The sequence below is a fragment of the Schistocerca nitens genome, chromosome 8, assembly GCF_023898315.1.
Source record: "Schistocerca nitens isolate TAMUIC-IGC-003100 chromosome 8, iqSchNite1.1, whole genome shotgun sequence".
Classification (NCBI taxonomy): Eukaryota; Metazoa; Arthropoda; class Insecta; order Orthoptera; family Acrididae; genus Schistocerca; species Schistocerca nitens.
The window spans coordinates 147,949,440-147,976,397 of record NC_064621.1 but is presented as its reverse complement, the minus strand read 5'-3'; the positions used below and the strand labels follow the sequence as shown (position 1 = coordinate 147,976,397).

General features: G+C 38.2%; 1 protein-coding gene across 1 annotated transcript in view; it reads right to left on the bottom strand.

Annotated features, from left to right (window-relative positions):
- Nucleotides 1–486: 486 nt before the first annotated feature.
- LOC126199135 (G kinase-anchoring protein 1-like) overlaps nt 487–26,958 on the bottom strand; it is a 72,551-nt gene continuing 46,079 nt past the window's right edge. The window contains exons 4-6 of the mRNA XM_049935891.1: nt 24,527–24,692; nt 4,833–4,984; nt 487–2,488 (exon numbers count right to left, since the gene is read on the bottom strand). Of these exons, the coding sequence (XP_049791848.1) occupies nt 2,453–2,488; nt 4,833–4,984; nt 24,527–24,692 (354 nt within the window). The 3' untranslated portion in view covers nt 487–2,452. The remainder of the gene's footprint in view (nt 2,489–4,832; nt 4,985–24,526; nt 24,693–26,958) is intronic.

Sequence of the window (26,958 nt, the reverse complement as noted above, 5' to 3'; positions counted from 1 at the left end):
CAGTTGAGGGGGATGGAAATTATGTGGAGAAATGAAAATATTGTTCCTAAAGGATGTATCTCCACACTGTAAAACTTTCAAACGTGTATAATAAAAGATGGATTAAAAAAAAATAGTGTGCATTTCTTTTAGAGTGACCCTCGTACAATAGCAAAAAAAGACACTGCTTGCATCACACATGAACAACTTAAGTACGCATTATGGAGAAGTTCATTAAAAACTTGTGCATCATATGGGTGTCATAAGGAATGTCGTTGGCCAATAATACATTGGCACTATGCACAAATCGTACACTAATATAAAAAATAAAAACAATTACAATTATATTAAGGGCATCCTAATTAATATATGGCTACCTGAATGCACTGCTAAATATTTATTCTTGGAGCTGAAGGTATCAAAAGAAAACGAGAGCAAAGGAAAAAAGATCAAGAAATATATTTCACAGTTCTTTATTGAATATAACCAAAATAAGAAAACCTTAATCATAACTGAGAACAATAAACTTATCGCCAGAGAATCACTGGGAAAGAAAGAGGCATACTTAAATGACTGGTGAACTTCACTAAACACATCACGCAAAGCAATAATTTCTTACAGAACACAACAATATCACTTTATTGATTAACACGAGATGAAAGAAAAGAAAGTTTTGCCTCAGAAGGGCAGCTAACAATGAACATAAACAGAATCAACAGTCTCAAACATGCCATTTCAACATAATAACAGAGAACACTGCAATATTTACAACCAACCTCTCTGCCATATTAACAATACAGAATAATGGCACTAAAATTGCATATCTAGAAGAGTTTAATCTCTTCATGAACAGAAACAATGATATGTTTCTGAAGGAACTTTAATGTTCTCAATGGCATATTTCTGTAATTGGAACACATTACAACCTTAGCAACTAGCACAAAGATGTTCCTATGCCTGTTATATAGTGCTGGTGTATACATCATACAGCAGAAAAAAAAAACAATTTAACCAATATATTACAACACATGACCTAACGTATTTGGCACCAAAACTGTTTTCCAATTACAACAAAAGTTTTCAAATTAAAAAATGCATTAAACAAATACTGCTGGACAGGAAAAATAGTAAGAAAGGATATCATTAGGGAAGAATTCTATTATTTAGAAACTTAACTTTCATACAAATACGTAATATCTTACACTGGCACAGCATGTGTCTCACACTTTTAGTTTAAAGATGGCTGTTCAAATATTGACGGCAATGACCAACTGGCTGGCTAAACAGAACATGTACAATCCAAATCTGGCAGCATTCAGCATCTTGTTCAATTGTCTTTATACCCATAATCATAATGACAACTGTTTTCCTTTACACCTGTTGTTCAAATCAGTTTCCATCAGCTTTAAAACATTTGTGCAGCTCTTTAACAGAAGTTTTGAGAAAAAATGAGTCATGATTAGAAATTTTCATAGGGGTATTCTCTATACTGTGGTGTTCTTAAACACCAGATCAAAATAAAAACCACTGATTTTGGTAAACATTTTTGGAATACAGTGATCAATAGATTATTATATTTTGACTTAAGTTCAGTCTTGATCAAACCATTTATGTTTCAATGACATAGGTGGCAGGTTTCGGTTATTTTTACATAACCATCATCAGACCCATGGCACCCTTAGGATGGTACGCGGAGCCCTCCTCAGCTGCTATGAAGTCAACTTGTAGCTGCTAAGGAGGGCTCCGCCTACCATCCTAAGGGAGCCATGGGTCTGATGATGGTTATGTAAAAATATCCGAAACCGGTTACCTATGTCATTGAAACATAAATGGTGTGATCAAGACTGAACTTTAGTCAAAATATAAAAACCCCTGAGGTGTAACTTGTAGCTATCAATTAATATTTTCAGAAAAAATGCAACAAAATTGTGCAAATTTAAATGGGTGGTGTTTTCAAGATCTCCAAAAAAAGGCAGACCTTATTATAGTGATACATGATATTATTAATAGTAAGAATATGTGGTATCCAGAATGCCAAATGAGCCCAAGCGTGAATATTATGTTAGGACAGTAGCCAATGCCTTCTGATGTTAAACTTTGTTCCTCTTGTATCTGGCAGCGTATAAAGAAAGTATAACATAAATACCAATGAAAATTTTCTCTCAAATCTACTAAAAGGCTTACATTTAAAGTTATCATCACAGTTTAATCCAGATGAAACCCTTAAAGTTGATACCAAACCAAACAAACACAATTATCAAAGATACTGATCCAGTCACAAGACGCAAAATGACATATAAAAGTTGTTCAAAAGTGTTCTGCTTTGCCGCAGACCTGAAGACTCCACCATAAATGGCATGCAGCGAGCAATTTGATTTCTTGCTTAGTTTATCTGTAGACAGCAAAAACAGTTCCACAACAAATCTGCAGGAAACTAGTTCTGGTACATGTCTCCCAGTTTCTTCTTCTGCCATCATTGTGCTGTTTCACTTGCACTCCGTTTCTTGTTCTACAACAAAAAATTAAAAAAAAAAAATGGTTAAAAGTTCCCCACTTAAAATAAATAACAGTATACTAATACAAATCAATAATTTAAGAAAGCTTTGTGCAAAGGGAGCAGCAATGGCCATGTATATTGTTTGTCTTCACAATTCATATTGGGGATGAGGAGTGGGGGGTGTGATTAGGGGAGGTGGATGTTGGAGCTGAAGAGAGGGGAGGAGACAGGGGGGGGGGGAGAGGGGGGGAGAGAGAGGGGGAGGGAGAGGGGGAGAGAGAGAGAGAGAGAGAGAGAGAGAGAGAGAGAGAGAGAGAGAGAGAGGTGTGTGTGTGTGTGTGTGTGTGTGTGTGTGTGTGTGTGTGTGTGTGTGTGTGGGCGCGCGCCTTGTGTTTCATGTTTATGACATCATATCTCCTGAACTATGAGTCATACAATGATATAATTTTGTAGGTACATTCAGCGGCATACGTGGATACTGTCTGCAACATGTTTTGCAAATGCAGTTAGTAGCAACGAATTAATAAATTTAAACATCATACGGAGTGTGACAGTTTTTCATGACTCTCTCAATTTATATCTCCTGAACTGTAGGTCCTACTACGAGATAATTTTGCATTTATATTCAATTATAAATGTGCATACTGCCTGTGAAATGTGTCATGAATGCAATTAGTGGTAAAGAAGTAGTAAATCATAATGTCATGCCTGATGTGGTACTTTTACTGCATGAACAATGGAAAAGTAGTATGTGACAAATATTTCTCCTTTTATCATTATGAAAGAAAGAGAGAGAAAAAAAAAGAATTGTCAAGGTTTGAAATTATGTGTAAAGTTTGTTTCAAGTCACTAAATGCTCTCATTCTCAAAAAATGGATGAATGAAATCTCAGCTTGTGAAATTTTGTTGTTATTCACAGCACAGATATCCAATGCGCATTGGATATCTGTGCTGTGAATAACAACAAAATTTCACAAGCTGAGTTCTAATATTCTTATGGGTCATTGTATTTAACACACAACAAAATGTTTCTGGTGGAAGGGAGATACAACAACAAAAGCACCGGAAAATGTCTTGCTGTTTGTCACTATGGCAACTAACAGAGAGCTATTACAAACAAAACCCTGCCCAAATTATACTTATGAGGACTGAAACAAACCCAATACCAACCATCATCGTGCAGGTTTACAGAACCACACCAAAATTTATTGTTGAACAATTGATAGAATACGTGAAAAATTAAGAAATCTGATAGTCAGATGGTTAGACTATAATTGAGGGGAGAGGGGGAGGGGAAGGGAGAAAGGTAGAATTATGGGAGATTGAGGAATGGTGAAATACGTAGGAGAAGAGAGGCTTCTGGAGTTTTCCAACAAAACGCAAGGACCATAATTATCAGGTAAAAATTGCACCTTTCTGTTGAAACAGTACCCTGTTACTTCAGTGCACGACATCCAACATTATTCCACAGAGTAGGTAACATACTTTAATTGTAATTCTGGAACATCTTCGAAAACCTTTTTAAGGCAGCCACAAACTTCCCATTTGATTAGAAATGTTTTCCTAAAACCAGTTCCTCAGATCAAGTTGACACTTGAGTTATTCAACATATATATAAACACAGAATGTCATCAATGTCACCCCTATGCCAGTCAGAAATTTGTTTCTGGCCAATGCAGATTTCTACTTTCAAAAATTAAGTAAAGTGGGTATCACAGTTACAAAAAGATTTAGAGACTAAATTGTGGACTGCAAAGTATGCACACAAATATGGGCAACAGGAATTCAGGAGAAGAAACTGTATATTTTATAGTTGTTACACATTAGTCAAAAAACTGATGCACAAAAAGTTGTTAGAAGGAATAGGAGAGAATATGTTGATGAATAATATTACCAAGAGGAGGTGGCATTATTGGAATATCTACTGTGTGCAACAGTGAGAATTTTACTTGTACTGGAAGGGGTAAAAGAGGAGAGAAATTTTTGGAGCAAACAAATATTGTGTAGTGTGAAGGTAGTGTAGTAGATGTGTAGTGATGAAAAGGAAACAGTTAGTTAAAATACTACTAGTGACTAGAAACAATTTAAATGCATCAAACTAATAGTAAAAGAGGACAATTTTTCAAACTCTTTTAAAATAACAGCATTCCAGAAAATTGAGCAGCTGCAAAACAAACATTGACCAAGTGTTTGACAAAATGAATGGCCGTCAGTTACTATCAACATAGTCTCTTTAGTGATTTGATACTTATTATTTTATATTTTTACAATGATTTTTCAAACAATTTCTTTATAATTAAACAGCCAGAAGTACAAATAATTGAACATTTGTAACTGAAAGCCTACTGACACACACCTGGGATTTGTTTTTCGTATCAGAAGTTAGGGCCCGTACTTTTGAACGTTCTTGCTCTAACAAAGTGTGAAGACTGGATACTTCTGATGACAGTTCATCCCTCATTTGTTGGAGGCGGTCAACTTCTAGGAGAACTTCTGCCTTATCTTTCACTGTAATAATGATTCACATTAATTAAACTGCACTCCAAAATCACAACTACTATACACCACAAAAAGCAAAAAAATGCAAAAACCTATGGTCACAAAAAATTACATTTATGCTGCTACGTCACAGGGAAGTATTAAAAAAATGCCTCTTTCATTTTCATACAGAATTAGCATCACAGAAAATTAATTGTAATTATCGAAGAATTTTTGTCAACATATGTGCAAAACAGTGTTTGATTTTTAAACTGTTCTCTCAATGTCACTTAACTATTTGAAATTATTCACTTTAAGTTAATGGCATGGTGTGAAGGTCATTGCTCAGGCACACACACAACAGAAAAAGTACATGATCCTTACATATAGTAACTATGGTCAAAAATACTGCATCAATACTAAAGATCACAGCACTTACACATGAATTATATGAAGAACAATTTACAAGAATTTTCCTTCATAGCCTACATTGCACTATGTGGACACTTTAGTTTTCTTTCATGGCTCATGTGCAAACAAATCGTTGTTCACATATTGTCATTAAATTAATTTATGCATAAAAATTTGAAATTTGAATGTGATGATTTCAGTGTCTGCTACATTATAGCCCACAGCAATATGTAGCACCAACAAAAATTTCACTACTGATTACACATGAACAGGTTAGTGACTTTGGCTAAAAGTTTTCCAGGTTGAAATTTCACATTCCCCCAAAGCAATATTTGTTGTGTATAAGAGCAACTTTTAGATTAATTGTTATCACGTTTTTTGAGGTGCCACATGACATACTGAGATTATTCCAAGCACAGCTGGAACTGAAAACAACATATACTTTGTAACACAGTCACTGCAGATAAATTTAAAATGTTTTATAATAAATGTTTTGCAATGAGAAAATGGTTACTGGGTATACAGTCCCTATTATTTTATTGTTCAGATCCATAGCATTAACTAAGCAGTCAGAACACATGAATCTGCTTCTTGTTACAATATCAAATGAAGCAAAGTAAAGCCACTGACAATAAATTTACCAATGGACAACTCTGCTCATTCCACAGTAGAAAAGAGCAAGACCTCGATAGCACCCTCATTTTTTTCCAGAGTAAAGACAGTTTTCATAATTAAACTTATTCTAGAGCCAATGCAATGGAGTAGTCACTTTGAAACATGCAGCAACAGTGGCAAATGAAAGCACATCACATATGTTTGTCAAAATAATTTAGTACCTACTCTTAATTATGTTGTACGACTTCTTGAGTATGACAAAACTAATCATATTACAGAAATGATCAGAAAACCCTATGACATAAATTACCGCCGGCCGCAGTGGTCTCGCGGTTCTAGGCACGCAGTCCGGAACCGCGCGACTGCTACGGTCGCAGGTTCGAATCCTGCCTTGGGCATGGATGTGTGTGATGCCCTTAGGTTAGTTAGGTTTAACTAGTTCTAAGTTCTAGGGGACTGATGACCTAAGATGTTAAGTCCCATAGTGCTCAGAGCCATTTGAACCATAAATTACCTGAATATACTGAAGGAGAAGTTTGTGACTAAATCACAAACTAGATGCCAAAACAATGAAAACAAAACAGTAGTGTATTCAATTTTATCAACAACTAGTGGAGAAATCTGGCATTGCCCAGATATTTATCTATAGTTGCGCATCATGCCAATACCATGCAATGTCTGGCCTTGTGTTTCATGTTTATGACATCATATCTCCTGAATTATGAGTCATACAATGATATAATTTTGTAGGTACATTCAGCGGCATACGTGGATACTGTCTGCAACATGTTTTGCAAATGCAGTTAGTAGCAACGAATTAATAAATTTAAACATCATACGGAGTGTGACAGTTTTTCATGACTCTCTCAATTTATATCTCCTGAACTGTAGGTCCTACTACGAGATAATTTTGCATTTATATTCAATTATAAATGTGCATACTGTCTGTGAAATGTGTCATGAATGCAATTAGTGGTAAAGAAGTAGTAAATCATAATGTCATGCCTGATGTGGTACTTTTACTGCATGAACAATGGAAAAGTAGTATGTGACAAATATTTCTCCTTTTATCATTATGAAAGAAAGAGAGAGAGAGAAAAAAAAAGAATTGTCAAGGTTTGAAATTATGTGTAAAGTTTGTTTCAAGTCACTAAATGCTCTCATTCTCAAAAAATGGATGAATGAGATCTGGGAATTCAAACATTGCAGGTTACATTTCTTTTTGACCCCCACACCCATAACTTTGACAGGTAGGTGGTTCTTATTCCCTCTGTGATTGTCACCTGATGATATGGTATATTTGTACCAAGTTTTGTTGAAATTGTTTCAGTGGTTTAGGAGGAGATATGGAAAAACGCGTGCACGTGTGCACACACACGCATGCACAATATGTACTGATTCTGCAAGTTTCCAGAACAAATTTAACTTTGTAGCAGTGTGTGCACTGATCTGAAAATCCCTGGCAGATTAAAATGGTGTGCTGAACCAGGAGTCAAATGTGGGACTTATGTATTTCACAGTCAAGTGCTCTACCAACTGAACTATCCATGCATGACTCTCAACCTGCCCTCACAGCTTTAGTTTCGCCAGTACCTCTGCTACCTTTCAAAGTTCACAGAAGTTTTCCTGCAACCTTGCAGGACTAGCACTCTTGGAAGGAAGGAAAATGCAGACACGGCTTAGTTACAGCCTCGAGAATTGTTTCCTAAGGACTCAGGTTCAGTTCCCAGTCCAGTACACAGTTTTAATGTGACAAGAACTTTCAATTCTATTAAGTTAAAAGCTCTCGCTGCACCTGGAAATTCCTTTGTTGCCGCTGTCTGTCACCTTTCCATACCATGCAATATTACTGTGTGATATCCTCACGTACATGAGAAATTCTTGCAAGAACACTCTTTGAACTGTTGTCAATATCAATAAACTCTGATAGGAACAATAGATCATGTTTCAAATCAGACACTCTTCAACCAATGGTCATTTTTAACTTGATTCATGACACTGTGATAAAGTCAGTACAGTTCTACTATAAACTGGAATTGTTAAAAAAGAACCAGAGAATGAATATTTGAAGCTGCTCTACAAAACACCCACAACACTCAAAAACGGTATTTAAATACGTATATCTTTTAAACTGCTTCTATGTGAATGACGAATTGACATCTACATGAGAAATTCTCAAGCACATGTTATCTTCTTTTGCACCTACAATCATGCCATAGAGAGACAGACCTGGACTCCAAGGACCCAAAGACAGTAACAGTGTTTCCATGGATTGGTGAAGGCATCAGGGGTAGCAGGGATCAACAACAAACACAACAACGATTCCTTCCATATGTGAATCCACAACTGATCATTTTTAAAGCAGAAGTTCACAGTGATTTGTAACAAAACTGTTCAGTACTTTTCCTTTCATTAACAACCCATTCTTTTCCTCTAAGAATCTCTAAAAGTTTCCGAATTTTTCCATGCACTGAGAATTCCTGATTTACCAGACAAGTAGCCATCCTGCTGAAGAACTGTTCACACCTTTCACAATGTCTTATCTTGCTGTTTCTCATTCATCTCAATCTATACAGCATTTACTGTTTCTTTAACATCTATAATCAAGATCCTTTCTTAAAATTAAGGGGAAAAAATCCTCTAAATAGTTTTAAATACACTGCCTACAGCTTCTTCAACTACATCTATGCTCTGCAAACCACGGTAAATGCATGGCATTCGGTACGACAACACATTCTGTTGTAGTTTCAAATGTAAGTTCAATTATTCATTCATTTTTTGTGAAAGCAATCTATGGGAGCAACTCAATCAAAACAACTGATTCAGGCAGTTGTAGTTTAGTTTTATATATTGGTTGGATTATTATTCATTTATTCTTTTCGGATGAAAGAAGTTTATAGGAGCACCCGAATGAAAACAGTCAGTCCACTGAAGTCCTGCATACTGACTGAATTACTCAATCTTTCTTTTCAAACAAAACCAGTTTAATTTTTCTTTCAGTAGAACCACGCATTTGTTCTCTCATCTGCAAAAACTCTTTAGTGATTTAGTTGACTGAGCTATCCATTCATTTTTTTAGTGAAACTAGTCTGTAGTTGAACTAGAGCTGTGGTATACAACAACAACAACAACAACTACTACTACTACTACGAGATCAGGCCCAGTGGACCGCACGCATCTACAGGTTTCCTCCTCCACTGTATTCTGTCCATTGCTGCTATCCGCCATTCGTCCACATCTATTGACATTTGTTTTAAATCTTCATGGAGTCCATCCCTCCAACGCTTCTTGGGTCTCCCTGGCGGTCTCTTTCCTGTAGGTGTGAAATCCAGGAGCTTCCGAGGCCATCTCTGATCCTCCATCTGGGCCACGTGGCCAGCCCACTGCATTCGTTTGGCTTTGACAGCTCCTGCTATGTTGGGCTGCTGGTATAGTTCCTCAAGCTCTTGGTTGTATCTGATCCTCCATTCCCCTGTATCTGCATCCAGAACCAGACCGAAGATCTTCCGAAGCACTTTTCTCTCAAAGACAAGGAGCTTATGGAAGTCCTGTTTCCGGATACTCCATGTCTCACAGCCATATAGAACAACAGGCTGGATCAGGGTTTTGTACAGTCGAATCTTGAACTGTCTGGAGAGAGATTTGGACCGAAGCAGTTGTGCTAGGCTGTGGTAAGATCGGTTTCCTGCTTGTATTCTGGCATTGATCTCTGCTTCACATGATGAGTTCTCAGTGAAAAGTGCCCCTAGGTGTTTGAATTCTTGCACTCTCTTGTAGGAATGGTCCCCAACCTGCAGTGATTGTAGATGATCAGCAGTCTGACAATGATCACGCGTCATAAAGAGGTACTCTGTCTTAGCTTCGTTTATGTTTAGCCCAAATTTGCTGGCAGCCTCCTTTAGTGCTTTGGTCATTTGCTCCAACTCCTCTTCCGATCTAGAGAGTAAACAGATGTCGTCTGCATAGGCTAAGTATGCCAGTCTCTTTCCTTCAATATCAATCCCTTCGTTCTCTTGGAAGGTCTCGCGTATGATCTTCTCGAGGGCAAAGTTGAACAGGATAGGGGACAACCCATCTCCTTGCCTGAGTCCTGTCACAATTTCAAATTCCTCAGTTACGCGATTTCGCATCTTCACCTTTGCATGTGTCTCGTTCAGACAGATCTTTATCAGATTGATGAGTTTCTCTGCTATGCCAAACTCCCTTAAACAGTTGAGCAGGCGCTTACGATGTATGCAATCATAGGCCTTCTTAAAATCAACAAATAAAATATGCAAATCTTTACCATATTCACCCAGTTTCTCAGTGAGCTGCCGGAGACTGAAGATGTGATCTACTGTTGACCGTCCTGGCTGGAAACCTCCCTGGTACTCCCCAATCACCGATTCTGCCACTGGCTGAATTCTATGTATGAGGCAATTGGACAGGATCTTATAGCAGACGTTAAGCAGGGCGATTCCTCGATAGTTGTCACATTTCAGTTTGTCGCCCTTCTTATGTATTGGACAAATCAGAGCTGTTTTCCATTCTCCTGGTAGTTCTTCTTTGGTCCATATTGCCTGTATCAGTCGGTGTATTTTTTCTGCAAGTTTCTCTCCTCCTGCCAGGATCATTTCAGCCTGTATTCCATCTTGACCTGGACTCTTATTCTGTTTAAGGTGTCTGATTCTGGTTTTTATCTCATCCAGGGTCGGTGGGGGATAGCCTGCATCGGCTGTAATTGGGTACTGGAAATCAAACTGCAGTTCGGGTTCATCACAATTTAGCAGCTGTCGAAAGTACTATTTCCATCTCTCAGCTATGTCCCTATCGTTCGTCAGGATCTTATCACAGGAATCTTTGACAAATTTCTGCTTGGCCTGGTGACCTTTGCAGAGGTACTTCACCCTGAGAAACATTTCCCTCGTCTTTTGTCCTCTGAAGTCTGTTTCTGCTTCAGTGGTATACAACTGGGATACCCATACCCCCCGGAGGGCAATCCAGCACCCACGGTACATGAAGACATCTAAGGGCTACATCAAACTTAAAATAAGCATTATACAGATTCATTTAATTATCTACTAAATAAGCTAATTCTTCTTTTCATCATTTAAAACTACTTAATATATTGCCAAGGATTAAGTTGTTCCAGATGTGATTACCACATAACTAATTAAGCCAATGTAGCACTGCGGATACAAAGTTGAGCATAACAGTTCTGTTAAGAGTATATGAAGAAGAAAGGAACAGTGCCACGTTTCGTGGAGAAGGGTGCATCCTATCATTGTTATGGGGCAGAGGGTGCTACTTACTACTTTCAATGTTGCATCATACCAATGATGTGGGGCAGAGGATGCATCCTACCGATGTTGTGTGGCAAAGGGTGCATCCTACTGAAGTTACATGGCAGAGAGTGTTTCTTACCGATGTTACGTGGCAGAGGATGCTTTGTACTGCTGTTGGATCGCAGTGTGTGCATCCTACCGATGGTCTCGGCCAGAGTGTGCATCCTACCAACAATCTCTAGCAGTGAGAGCATCCTACCAATGTTGAGTGGCAATGTATGCTTCCTACCTATGCTGCATTGCAGAGTGTATTTCCTAGCAATGTTGAACGACAAAGTACTTCCTGCTGATGTAACATGGCAGAGTGTCCTTTGTACCATTGTTGCATGGTAGAGGGTGTGGATCATTCCATGTGAAATCAGCCAATTAAATAGATAAATAAAGAAATAAATTTGAACCTAGATGATTTAGAATTTTGTAATTTTTTGTCATTTTATTCAACCTATCAGAATAATATAAGATATAAAAAAGATTTTTTTTTGGGACGTTTCGTTTTCGAATTATTAATTTTTAAAGTTTCCAGAATTGTGCAATTTTTGCCATGTTTTGAAAACTTAAAATGGTCATGTCTCAAAAACTATTTGCCATACAGACCTGATATTGTATGCCGTTTTATTCAGTTTATTATAGGCTTTAAAACATTTGTTACTTGACCAAATTTGTTAAAATGCTAAATTTCCCCAAATTAAAATGCTTTAAATGTTAAAATTTCATAATTGGATTTGCTTATCTATGTTAATTGTACTCTGTTAATGTATATGCCAGATTTCATGCTGGTATTCCACAGGAAACATATTGAAATAAATTTTATTTTACTGCAATTCACATTGCAAACTGTATCTCAACTGCATGATTTGCAAGCTGGTTCATAAAACTTGTTAAAAAGAAATTATTGAGTATTAATTAAGCACACATCAGTTTATCACTTTAAAACTCTACTAAACTATGTTATATAACAATTAACGTAAATAATGTATGGGATGATATGCCTTTTCCATTTCATATAGTTTTAATTTAGTTTTAGTTCCTATTTCCAGAACAACAGAAAATACATATACATATTACCAATATACAGGGTGTTCCCATTTCAAAACACTGTAGAAAGATAACCAGAATGATGTCAAATTTGAACAGCATACTACTGATGCAGAGGGAACCCCACATAACAAAAAACATTTAACAAAAGTCTGTAAGTGTTAGAATATGCAGACTAACAGACACACGGCACATGGCTGTTCCTCAGTTTGCATCTGAGATGACTAACATGACTGTCTCCACGCAGGATGCGCACTGGTGGTAAAGCTCCTTTACAATGGTGGATGTGTGCCAATAGCCCTGCAGAACTTCCACATATTCAAGGTACGAAAAAGGCACTGCTCTGGTGTCTGCTAAGGTTCTGGAGAAAATGACTACAAAATTCAGAGACTGGTGGTGGTGGGTGGTGGTCATGATGATTTATGGTGGAGGATGCTAAACAGCAAGGTAATCAGCACACTTGCATTAATGATATACCAAAGAAGATTGGGAAAAATCTATGGAGAAAGATCACTAAACTGGAAAATTACGTTTCATACTACCACAAGAATCATAAAGCAACTTCGAGAATGCGAGCTTCAGAAAAATCAATAATAAAATGCCAACAAGACATAGCTGAATAACTCAGTAAAATAATTGATAAAATACCTATAAAGATGCTGTTAAAAAAGGGATAGACAACCGTGTCTGGATGATGACTTAGAAATAATACATGACCCAGCAACTCTGTGACACATTAATATCTCACACCCAGTTATTTTGGGAAGAATTCCGGACACCACACAAAATCTTAAGACAAGGACAACACATGCCTCACTATCAGTTAAAACAGAGGGAAGATCCTTTGGGATGCCCAGTTCAACCATCAGATCATCATATAAAACACACTCACTTAAAATATGTTGTACTGACAGCTGTGTCCTGCATTCTCTGACAAACTGGGGGCTCCTCTCAACATAAGTGGAAGCCATGCATCAATGGGCAATGTCCCACTCTAAGCTGAGTAAGGGCTACTTCTTCACACCATCGCGAGCGGATAGAGGTAATCCATGGTCGCACTGAAGTCTTTATGGAACGTACTTTGTTATTCCTCAATTCCAGCCACTGAGGCTCCCACCAACATATGGCCTTCCTGGTCACAAATGAAGTGACAGCCCACAGAGGGACCGAGCAGTGAGCAGGAGGAGGAAGCGAGCAAGTTTCCTTGGCAGCCACATCAGCGAGTTCATTTTCCCTATGTGCCCTGGAACCCAGCAAAAAAATGATTTCCTTGTTATACTTTTGCAAGAGAAGGAGAGCATCTTACACCTGTTGCACCAACCAATCTGCTGCATACATCTGTCCAATAGTGAGAAGAGCACTTTGAGAATTGGAGCAGATGATAAATTTTTTGACATGACACCGTCTCATCTAGTCGATTGCCCTCAGGATAGCAAACAGTTCTGCATAATAAACTGAAGACTGCTCTGGGAGCCCTATCCTGAGGACAATGTTGGAGAACATGACAGAGCAACTGAAAAAAATCTCCCTGCTTAGAACCATCTATGTAGACAGTAATAAAATCTGGATGGCAACGTAAAATCTCATTAAAATTAATTTTAATTAATAAAAAAGCTAGCAACAGGGCTCGTGCAATAGGCCCCTGCTGACAGCCTAATATCCTCGCGGTGAACTGCATCGAGCATTTTAAGGTATGAAGGCCTTGCTGACCCATAAATCTGGCATCTGTATTCAAGCCGGGGTCACACAAAGGCCTTATAAAAGTTGTATGGCCAAACTGCTGGCATTTGAAGCAGCACATAGGGTTAGGTACATAGGACCTAACCCTAAGTCGTAGGAAACCTACCATGATGTGTTCAGGTAGTGTTGGAGAACTGAAGGTCAATGAAGGTGGCAGTTGTCTCAATTTCTCCACTGTTCTTACCTGTCCTTTGCTCCAAATCTATTATCTCCTGTGGTGCCCATTCTTGTTTGAGTTCAGCAGCATATATGTCCATAATATCACCACAGGTTACCACACCTTTACTGGAGTTAAGAGAGTTATGTAACTCAACAATGATGTAATATTCACCCAATTTTTGTGACTTCTTAAGTAGTTCCACCTGCTTTGCCCGGTTAGTCTCAACCAGCAAGGAACCATTTCACAACCACTTAATAGTCTTTAGAGTACCAGCGAGCCCTTCTAAGCCTTTATAAATATAGAAGTGGGACACTTTTTCAAACATCCCCTCCTCCCTCTTGATCACTACAAAGACGTTCTGATTCATGACTCCTTGAGTCCTGTTACTAACAACAAATTGATAATCAGGAGGACTAGCCTCTCTCATTCTTTTTGATGAGTGGGTATGAATACTCCCAGCCACTACACACTTCCCACTGGGAGGAGAAGAATAGATTTTGAGGGTTTCATCTCGGTCCCATGAGCAGCTAGAGAAATAAGGGTCCACTCAGACAGAGTGCGTGCCTGAGTAAGCCTTATACAACTTAGGTGTGGCAGGTTCCCCAGAGGCTGCCCGTTAACGACTGTTTCACCTCAACAGCCATGCATCTCATTAGCGCACAGCACACCTTGGAATTGAGGGTTTTTTTTAATATAAATTTTAATTCCATCCTTGAGATTCATGCGGTCATGCCAAAATCCCCGCTCCCTGTGGCACACAACATTCCAACATGGCGCCACATGGTGTTTGCTGAAGCATGCACAGAGCTTACAGTGACAGAGGAATGGCAGCGCCTAGGAGTCCCCAGCTCAGTAACACTGGGGTCGCCAAGCCCATACTCAGCAAACAAAGAGACATGTTCCTTTGAAGTGCAACGTGGCAGAGGGAGGAAAGCTGGTCATCCGACACCTGTCAAAGATATGGCCACAGCATTGCAGGACAGGACAAATGGCGGCGTGCAAACATTCAGTGAACAGGGCACTGCCCAAACGTTAGACATGCCTGTGAGCACAGTGCACAAAACTCCGTAAAACACCATGCACTGCTAGCCATACAAAATCATCCACATTCAGGAGTTGCTTCCTGCTGACCTACCAGCAACACAAACACTGTGGAATTTCTCGCTTGCATGGAAATGGACAATGAATGGCCATGGAACATTCTGTGGATAGAAAAAGCTCATTTCCATCTTCAAGGGCATGTCAATAAGCATAATTGCAGAATATGGGCAATGGAAAATCTGCACACTTCATTCTGCAAAAGTAACTGTGTGGTGCAAGTTGACGGCATCATTTATTGTAGGCCATATTTTTTTGAGGAGATGAGTACTGCAGGTCCTGTTACCTATACCATCACTGGTAAATGCTATGAGGGCCTGTAGTGCATCAATGTCATTCCAACCCTTCAACTGCATGTATGTGTGGGTAGTATCATTTTTATGCAAGATGGCAGTACTCTGCACATTGCACAGCCAGTGAAGCAAAGGCATTTCGGTAGTGCTAGAATTATCAGCTGTCATTCCCCTACAGACAGGCCGTCCAGATCACCTGATCTTAATCCATGTGACTTCTGGCTGTGGGCTAATCTGAAAGACATTAGCTCAGTGCTCCAATTATGAATATAGCTGAACTGAAGGCACACACTGCGCAACACATTCTGAACAAGACCTCCGAGGCACTCTGATCTGTTATGTAACATGCTGTTCCTCAATTCAACTAGTGGCAGAGAATGGTGGACAGCTTACTGTACATGCCTTGCACCATTCTCATTACAATTATAAAGTGATATTTTCCTTTTTATGCGTTTGCGGCCTAAGGACAATTACAAACTAATTCGTTGTGCTTTTCATGCAGTTTTTGGTCCCAAGACAATTAACAACCACTTTTATTTTGCTTTCTGTACAGTTTTCAGCTTCAGGACAATTAAAAACAAATTTTTCACATCTGATGTGGTATGACCTTGCCACGATGGATGCACTTACCTATTAGTGTCATACCTGTTGACTGCTGAACTTGTGCAGTCACACACATTGATGAGTGTGAATGGTGTAATGTGTAACTCAAACCATAGTCATCATATTGTGATTTGTCTGCCATTTGTAGCTGATTCCACATAAGTTAAGAAGCTCACAGTGCAATCTGTTGGTAAAATTTTCATTGACTGTTTTTGTTCCATGACATTTCCTCTTGTATCATTAATATGCTGCTTAAATTTGATGTCATTCTGAGCACTAGTTCTCTTTCTAAAGTCTTTTAAAACTGGAACTTTAATTATGGATACCCTGTATAATAAAACAAAAAACATTCACTTCTCTTGACAGTAATTCACTTCAGTAAAGATGAATACTGAGATCAAATTAGTTAAGCACTGGTGAGGGAAAGAGGAGCTGGTTACTGCTTGTATGTATAAGTCATTAAGCACATGTGCTCAGGGGATAAATAGGCAGAAAAATGTTATTGCCATGATTTAACATGCTGAACTGTCCAATAAAATGTAGAAAGACACATGTTGGAATACAAGTATCAAGCACAGCTAACTAAGTGGAGTACTGTATTTGCTGTACTCCTAAATTTGCCTTTCTACATTTTACTGGGCAATTAAGGGCTTTAAATTATGACACTGGCCATCTGAGAATGTTCATATTGAATGACACCAGAGGCTTAACAAATGAACCTAAAATAAAATTTGAGGAGACTTTCTTAATACTTATAGTAATCAATTGTGCAAGCAAGTTCTGAGGCATCAAGAGATCACAAGTTTAGCATTAGAGGGCAGCGCGGAGGGTAAAAATCGTAGAGAGAGACCAAGAGATGAATATGCTAAGCAGATTCAGAAGGATGTAGGTTGCAGTAAGTACTGGGAGATCAAGAAGCTTGCACAGGATAGAGTAGCATGGAGAGCTGCATCAAACCAGTCTCAGGACTGAAGACCACAACAACAACAAAGCAAAACCTGATCAAATATTAACTTTCTTCCAATTGTCTGACTGAAGTATAGATGCCATCAGACATATTCTATGTGATAAATGATGAGCATGCAGCATAAAAAGGAGCCAGGTAAAGAGATTTTATAAACCTATAACAGTCACAGGGACACAAAGTATCGAACATTTATTCATATAAGCAAATACTGTTTCTCATCTTAAGGATTTTGCTGTTCATATAATTCATGTGAGTCTAGATGACGATAGCATGCTTTTGAACAAATTACAGGACTTCTTCAATGGGCCTATGTAAACGATGGATGGTTTGTGGGCTATTAAAAGGAGAAAAAGGAGAAGTACAACTTTTATTTATGCATCCTTGTGGACCAGCACTTTCTTTTTCATAACCAAGAGGACAAGATGAATTGAATGTACTTTTAAAAAAAGATTCATATTTTGTAAATTCAATCTCACAACTGCCACTGGAAGTACATAAGGACTATCAGATAAGAGCTGTGAAAGCCTTGCATATTATAATGTAAAAGAATGTGTTGTTACATCACTAATGTGTCATTATTGCTTGGGAGAACTACGACTTGGTTATGTCAGTCAACAGAAAATTGCAGTATATTATCTTAGACTCTAATAAGATTGTTACTGGATCACTATAATGATTCCCACTGCAAGGCATTCACAAATAACACATTGTTAAATAATGACAGCTACACCATTGTTTAATGAGTAATACTGATTAATATTACTGTATTAACCTCTGCATATATGGTGGGGTCTAAGCAGAGCCAATGACACATAGTTTGATTATAATTTCTATTGCTGGCACACTACAGACTCGCCATTTTAGTTATTCTTAGTGTGCCGCGGTGGCTTGTGAAAGGTGGATGTGGGGCATGCTCTCGCAACAGTACCTGTTTTATATTGGTTTGGTTGGTTGGTTGGTTGGTTTGGGGAAGGAGACCAGACTGCGTGGTCATCGGTCTCATCGGATTAGGGAAGGATGGGGAAGGAAGTCGGCCGTGCCCTTTCAGAGGAACCATCCCGGCATTTGCCTGGACTGATTTAGGGAAATCACGGAAAACCTAAATCAGGATGGCCGGACGCAGTACCTGTTTTATATTGTCGCGGTTTCTGTAGACCACATGCACGCTTTAATGCAGTATGTATTTACAATATGCCAATTTGCTTTTGTTTCAGTATATTTATAACAATGGCTCACTTTCTCTGTGATGAGGACATTTCACGACTGTCAGGAGGAGGCAGTGACTCAGAAAGTTAAGACATAGAAAGAAATAACCCAGAAAAAGAAGTTAATGAAATTAGTGATCATGATTTGATACATAGTGAACACCTTTCTGGTTCAGAGATTGAGCAAAGTGAAGGCTCTTCTTCTAGTGAGGAGGAGGAGGAGGAGGAGGAGGAGGAAGAAGAATGCCCAGGGAACTATTTTTATGGTAAAAACAGATATAAATAAAGTAAATCTGCCCCACACTTATATATGACAGCACAATATCGTATGAGTGTGTGTGGGATTGAAACAACATGCTCCTTGTAGAAATAAAATGTCACCAACAGAGAGTTGGGAACTATTATTTACCAATGATGTGATTGAGACTATTGTGCACTACACCAACAAAAAACTTGAGGACAGATATTCAATTCCATTATTATGGCCGTATTATTGCTGTATGATTGCTGTGAGTTATGAGCTTACATTGGATTACTTCTGTTTACTTCGATATTCAAACTTGGACACTATCGCCATGATGTCCAGAAACTGAAAGGCTTTCACCAACAAAAAAGGTTAGATACATCTTAAAGTGAGAGAACCATGTGACCCACACTGTGGTTCCTGAGAAAGTGCATTTAAACAGCATTGAAGCAAACATCATCGTTCATCAGCTGAGATGGTTACATCAAGTTCATCCCATTAGTGGTACAAGGTTTCCCTGCCAAATGCTTTATGGTGAACTCTGCTTATGCAGTAGACATCATGGAGCTCCTCTGAAGCACTTTAAGGACCAGATAAAACCCATCTTAAAGATGACTGGCATAAACATACAAACATGGGAAGAATGTGCTGTGGACTGTTTCCTGGGGAGGAACACTATGTCCACTGCTGTAAACTTGTTTGAAGAAGAAAGGTGAACTGACAAGCAAGAAAGTTCCATCAATTACACCCCCCCCCCCTTTCCAACAATTCAGTCTGATGTACATGGAAGCATGTTTTATGCCAGGATTGGTCTGTTCCACCACAGAAACACTTGCACAAGTTGAAGTGAAATGCTCATAATATGCAGGAAGAAGCTGTGCATACTTGACATCATGCTGAATGCCAATGATAAAAATCAAATTGTGAAGATGTTAGATCACAGAGGGCAACTGATTTTGCTGGTAGAGATATTTTTCGAGGAGTGATGGGAATAAACAGATTTTTATCCATTCATTTGAATGTAACTTTTGATGACATCGGTGCACGAGAAGAAAGAAAATCTACAGATGGCCTTGATACAAGAAAGTTTTGAAAAGTTTATAATCAATTGTAGCACAAACTATTCTTGTTTGGAATATTTATGTGTTTATGAAATGTTGGTAAAATTTTGAGGAAGGTGCGCTTTCAGAATGTTTATCAAAAGTAAACCTGGAAAATATGGCCTGAAAATGCATTATATTTGCAATGCAAAAACTTATTACTTATATAATGTATTTATATACTCTGGAAAGCTGCTTACCCAGAGAAATATCCCTTTTGCAGTGCAGCACAGGATGTGCTAAAACTTGCACGGTCATTTTATGGAAATAATAGAAATATCACTGGAGGCAGTTGGTTTAGATCTGTTGAGTTAGTAGATGAATTATTGAAACGAGGACTAACATATGTGGGTACTGTATGCAAAAACAAACGAGAAATTCCTCATTAGTTTTTGCCTAATAAAACGAAACCCACTGAATAACCTTTATTTGGATTTGTATGAGACAACACCTTTGTGTCGTTCATTCCAAAGAAATATAAAAGTGTAGTTTTACTTTCTCCTATGCATCACAAAGTGTCTGTAAATCACAAACTACATTATACTCCGGGCAACCGCAGCTGTTGAAAGGCAAGATGTTCATAAGAATTCTGCTCACAGCTTCTTCTTTATCTTTCGCTTGGCACAATATTGACGACAATCTCTGAATAGTAACTTTTGACTAGGAGCAATGGGTATGCCTATATGCTTTTAACACTGTGAGTATATTTTAAACATCCCTTTGGTAATTTTAATATCTGTAAAAAATGGTGACACTGTACTGTGCTTTATATGGCGTAAGTTCACCTGACATGTGGCTTAAAGCCACGAAACTGGCCGTGTTTTAATAAACAACAATTTTACCAGCTGTGAGCGGAATTCTTCCTAACATCATGTCTGTAAATCAACGACTAAAGAAACTTTAATTAAATTTTACAGTAACACTAAAGGAGTAGTTGACGTCTTAGATTAGAAATGCTCAAATCACGCTTGTTCACAGTGCTATGCTGAATATTTCCCTTGCTAACGGATATGTTCTTTGGGTTGGTTCTAACCCAAATAAAAAAATCAGCAGCAGAGAATACATTAACTCCATTGCAATGAGTCTTCTAAAGCCATACATTTGCATCAATTAAAAAATAACCCAAATTTGGCCAAAGATGTAAGGGAAATAATGTGCAAATTGATTGGCAGAGAACACATTTTATCAATGCCTGATGCGGATAAGCCTGGTCCTAGTGCTTCTAAAAAGCAAAGGGATTATATTTGCCTGAGGTCAAAAGATAAAAAGAGCTCTCTAATATGTAAAACCTGCAAAAAATATATTTGAAAGCCTCATTTGGAGAAAATCAATTGTCGTTTGTCCTGTGAACTCAAAGAAAACTAATGAGTTCGTAGGCACACAATAATTTGCTACTATCATTTTTATTATTAGTTCTTTTCATTTTATAATTTTAATTTCATGTTCCCATTCTGAAAAAAGTTAAATTAGAAGCTAATTTTTGAGATGATTTTTGTGTCATTTTATCCAACCTTTAAAAATAACAAACCAAAAACATATTTTTGTAAATAAATTACAATTTCTGTTAAGACTATACAATTTAAATAATAAATATGTTGTTATAAGATTAAAAGCAGCCGACCAGTTGCAAAGGATATTTACTTAGCCTTTAAGTACGTGCACGGTTTTTAGTAACAAACAGTCACGTGTGGGATCTACACATACCCAAACAGAATTTAGGTATGCTTATAAATAATTATTGGAAATAAGATGCAAATTTATATGTTTTAATAAAAGAACAACATATCACAACATATGTTGTTCTTTTATTAAAACATATAAATTTGCATCTTATTTCCAATAATTATTTATAAGCATACCTAAACTCTGTTTGGGTATATGTAGATCCCACACGTGACTGTTTGTTACTAAAAACAGTGCACGTACTTAAAGGCTAAGTAAATTATTCATAATCTTTTTTGACCACGTGTACGGTGCATGATAAAAGAGTTCCACAGGAAAGACAAATCTTAATTTAAATTTACACTTATAATTCTAATAACGTACTAAATTTATTGTCACCACATAAAAATAATAATGATTTGGCAGCCTTACCCGATTTCTGACATACAAGGTTTGCAGTAAAACTTAGTAATAAGTAATAAGTCTACAGCTCTACAGATTATGCATTAGGTGCTGTGCACACCAGAAAAATAAAACTTATTTTAATTTGTTCCCACTGGAGCACCATCACAAAATTTGGCATGTACATCAACAAACAATATGCAACTAACATATTAAAAAAAATAAACCAATAAATAACTAAATAAATAATATCCATTTTGAGATTTTAAAAATTAAAAAAAGTCTGTTTGGAAAAATTCTGTTTTGTTATGAATAACACAAAGTAGGATGTACTTTTAATAATACACTGAATAAAATGGCACAAATTTTAGTTCTGTAAATCAAACAGTTTCTGAAATATGGTGATTTTAAGTTTTCTAAACATAACAAAAATCATATATTTTTAGAAGTTCTTAAAAAAAATGATAAAAGAAAAGATCACACATTTCATGCAAACAACTACTACTACAAATGTAAAAAAAGTTACCAAACTCTGAGATTTCAAGATCCACATTACTGGTTGATTTCACATGGACTGACCCAAGCATCCAACTGATGTGTTGCAGAGAATGTTTCTTACCAATGTTACGTGGTGGAGGGTGCTTCATTCCAAGGCTGCATAGCGAACAGCACTTCTTACCAATGTTGCATGGCAGAGACTGCTGCCTACTGATGCGTGGCAGAGGGTGCACCCTACTGAAGTGTCAGAATTTCATGTGCGCAACTTTTCAATAATAACTTGGTAGAGGAATCTAGGCCTAGTTCTTAAATGGAGTAATTTGTAACACACGAGTTTTGAATTAATGACTGGTACCCCGAGTTCGAGTCTCGGTCGGGCACACAGTTTTAATCTGCCAGGAAGTTTCATAATGACTGGTAGTAACACATTTTCCTTCCAGTATATGGTAGCACCTCATAGCACAGCTCTCCTGCTGATCGCTTGAGGGCAGGCTGTAACTGTGATGTAATGTCCAATCATGCTTCCTAAATTAATAAAAATCGTCATGTTGATCTCATTAAAGTTTTAAGTTTGTGAAAACTTAAAACTTGCCCAAGATTGACAATGATACAGCTGAGACTCTTATTTTGCATTCGTCTAGAAAGGGCTGGAACAATTAACCTTACAGCTGACATGAAAGAATTTGTTTCCTCACCCGTGGAATGGAAATCTATGTTTGGAAATTGTATATACAATTTTTGGAGTCTAAAAAGAAACATGTAAAAGCACAGTATACCTAAAATACTAACAATAATAATTATGAGAGCTATGTCAATGGCTGTTTGGTATTGCTGTCTACAGTAAATCAGAACTACGGTTCATAACTAGTCTCAGAGACAAGTACAACTAATGCTGTCCAAGCTAAGTGATCTCTTTTTCAAAATTGAAAGAAAGAAATTGTTTTCAAGAAGCAAGATCTATAAAACTGGAAAAATATTTAGGACTTCTAATATAAATGAATTGCTTCTCTTTGTAAACAACATGCCATAACACCTTCCCATTCTATCTATATACATACTTGCTTAAAGGTTTTGCTGAAAGATACATATCTAATTCACATTACACAAAATCATTGACTATGTTTGCTTGCTGGCAACAGCCCCCCCCCCCACGCCCCCCTCTGTCACCCAAACAATCACTGATTAGGTTTCCTTCCCCCTCAACCCTTCCAACAATCAGTAGGTAGTGTACTGACAGTGGTAGAGGTGATGCATTCAAAGCAGCATCTTTACTAATATATTGTTGTTGTGGTCTTCAGTCCAGAGACTGGTTTGATGCAGCTCTCCACGCTACTCTATCATGTGCAAGCTCCTTCATCTCCCAGTACCTACTGCAACCTACATCCTTCTGAATCTGTTTAGTGTATTCATTTTTTGGTCTCCCTCTACGATTTTTACCCTCCGCACTGCCCTCCAATACTAATATATTATGAGACCAATATGGTTAAAACTGACAAACTATGATAGTTAAAATAGAAGGCAGTTCCCTATCATAGGTTTTCTTATTATAAAATACATAATTTTTTTGAACATTCTCTGACTTGTTATTCATCCTACAACTCTGCAATTTAATTGTTAGTTACCCAGTAGATGTAATTACTAACTGCAAATATTCACTTATTTATAGACATTTCCATTTTCACATTCTGTACTCACCTTTCTTGGTTGTTTCTGGAATTTGTCTCTCCATTGACAGGTGTTATGAGATTCCGCAAATGATAAGCTGAAACAACTTTCACACTGTTCATAGTGTTTGATGTTCCTTTGCAGACTCCTATTTTATCAGTTAAACAACTACCACCTTACATGAAACTTCCTGACAGATTAAAACTGTGTGCTGGTCTGAGACTCGAACTTGGGACCTTTGCCTTTCATGGGCAAGAGCTCTACCACCTGAGCTGCCCAAGCATGATTCACGACCCGTCTTCACAGCTTCAATTCTGCCAGTACCTCATTTCCTACCTTCCGAACTTCATAGAAGCTCTTCTGCGAACCTTGCAGGACTAGCACTCCTGGAAGAAAGGATACTGTGGAAGCATGGCTTAGCCACAGCCTGGGGGATGTTTCCAGAATGAGATAACTGTGTGCCGGACCGAGACTACCACCTTATACACTTTATAATATTTATCACTGAATTCTTCTAACTAAATATTACAATGAATGAACTATTACTTACTTTCACCATGAGCAAGGATTTGACAGAGTTTCTTGTTTCTTGTTCTCACATTAAGCAATTCTTCTCTTAATTCAGCAATTTCTTGTTTTAATAACTCATTTTCTTCTTTTTTCTTTTCTAGAGCATCTTGCAACTGAGCTACAAGTAGTAGTTCATTAAGAAAAGGCTAAAAATAAGAACAAAAAGGGAAATGTTTATTTAATAACTTCTGGAGCAGTAATTATACTTACGGTATCAATGGGCTACTACAACACAACGGAAAGTTAAACAAAAAAATCTATCTTATCTTACAATATTATGAAAAGGAAAGTTGCAGCATCGGCTTGGATTGAACTAGCCCAGTGAAGTAATGATGAGGGTCGGTGTGCTAGCCAGCCTGGACATGGTTTTTAGGAAGTTTCCCCACATCCCACTGGGTGAATACTGGGCTGGTACCGGAGTCCTGCTTCAGTTACATGAATCTCAAACATCCAGAAACTTTTTGCTCACTTTCACATGAATAATACTACATGTAGAAATTTTTTGCTCACTTTCACATGAATAACACTACATTCTGATAGTTTGGAAGACACACATTTTTTGTCCTGGGTAGGGGAGGGGGGGATTGGGGGAGGGGAAGATAATGGGGTGGTGATAGGAAGGACATCTGGCTACCCCTTGTTTCATTAAGATATGTTACTTGGCAGCAATACATCACACAAAAGTTACTTTCAACCTTAAGTTTTGCATAACAGCATATACTGGCAGACCCAGATCAATTACTGGCACTGCAGTACGAGGTGCATTCAAGTTCTAAGGCCTCCGATTTTTTTTCTCCGGACTGGAAAGAGATAGAAACATGCGCATTGTTTTAAAATGAGGCTGCGTTCATTGTCAATACGTCCCAGAGATGGCAGCACCGTACGGCAGATGGAATTTTACCGCCAGCGGCAAGAATGAGAACTGTTTTAAATACTTAAAATGGCGATGTTTTCCTTACTTGAACAGCGTGGAATCATTCGTTTTCTGAATTTGTGTGGTGTGAAACCAATTGAAATTCATCGACAGTTGAAGGAGACATGTGGTGATGGAGTTATGGATGTGTCGAAAGTGCGTTCATGGGTGCGACAGTTTAATGAAGGCAGAACATCATGTGACAACAAACCGAAACAACCTTGGGCTCGCACAAGCCGGTCTGACGACATGATCAAGAAAGTGGAGAGAATTCTTTTGGGGGATCGCCGAATGACTGTTGAACAGATCACCTCCAGAGTTGGCATTTCTGTGGGTTCTGTGCACACAATCCTGCATGACGAACTGAAAATGCAAAAAGTGTCATCCAGGTGGGTGCCACGAATGCTGACGGACGACCACATGGCTGCCCGTGTGGCATGTTGCCAAGCAATGTCGACGCGCAACGACAGCATGAATGGGACTTTCTTTTCGTCGGTTGTGACAATGGATGAGTCGTGGATGCCATATTTCAATCCAGAAACAAAGCGCCAGTCAGCTCAATGGAAGCACACAGATTCACCGCCACCAAAAAAATTTCGGGTAACCGCCAGTGCTGAAAAAATGATGGTGTCCATGTTCTGGGACAGCGAGGGCGTAATCCTTACCCATTGCGTTTCAAAGGGCACTACGGTAACAGGTGCATCCTATGAAAATGTTTTGAAGAACTAATTCCTTCCTGCACTGCAACAAAAACGTCCGGGAAGGGCTGCGCGTGTGCTGTTTCACCAAGACAATGCACCCGCACATCGAGCTAACGTTACGCAACAGTTTCTTCGTGATAACAACTTTGAAGTGATTCCTCATGCTCCCTACTCACCTGACCTGGCTCCTAGTGACTTTTGGCTTTTTCCAACAATGAAAGACACTCTCCGTGGCCGCACATTCACCAGCTGTGCTGCTATTGCCTCAGCGATTTTCCAGTGGTCAAAACAGACTCCTAAAGAAGCCTTCACCGCTGCCATGGAATCATGGCGTCAGCGTTGTGAAAAATGCGTACATCTGCAGGGCGATTACGTCGAGAAGTAACGCCAGTTTCATCGATTTCGGGTGAGTAGTTAATTAGAAAAAAAATCGGAGGCCTTAGAACTTGAATGCACCTCGTACTTGTAAAACTACTTTTCGTAAGGTTTGTCATCTTCACTTTGACCTATGAGACAATGTTAAAATTGTCATTGCTCCAAATCCAATGATGAATACCTTTAACAAACTAAATGCATTCAGGAAGATTCCGAGATATGACCACTGGATGGAAAAATGTACACTGCTACCAATCAATACACCATGTGAACTGGTTCCTTGTAACTTATGGAAAAATCTCCACAAAGACTAAGGTAGGATAACAATTCACTGCTAATTCGGACAGCAGTCACAGTAAAAACAAAACACTTCAAGTCTGTAGGGGACTTATGACCATAGATGTTAAGTCCCATAGTGCTCAG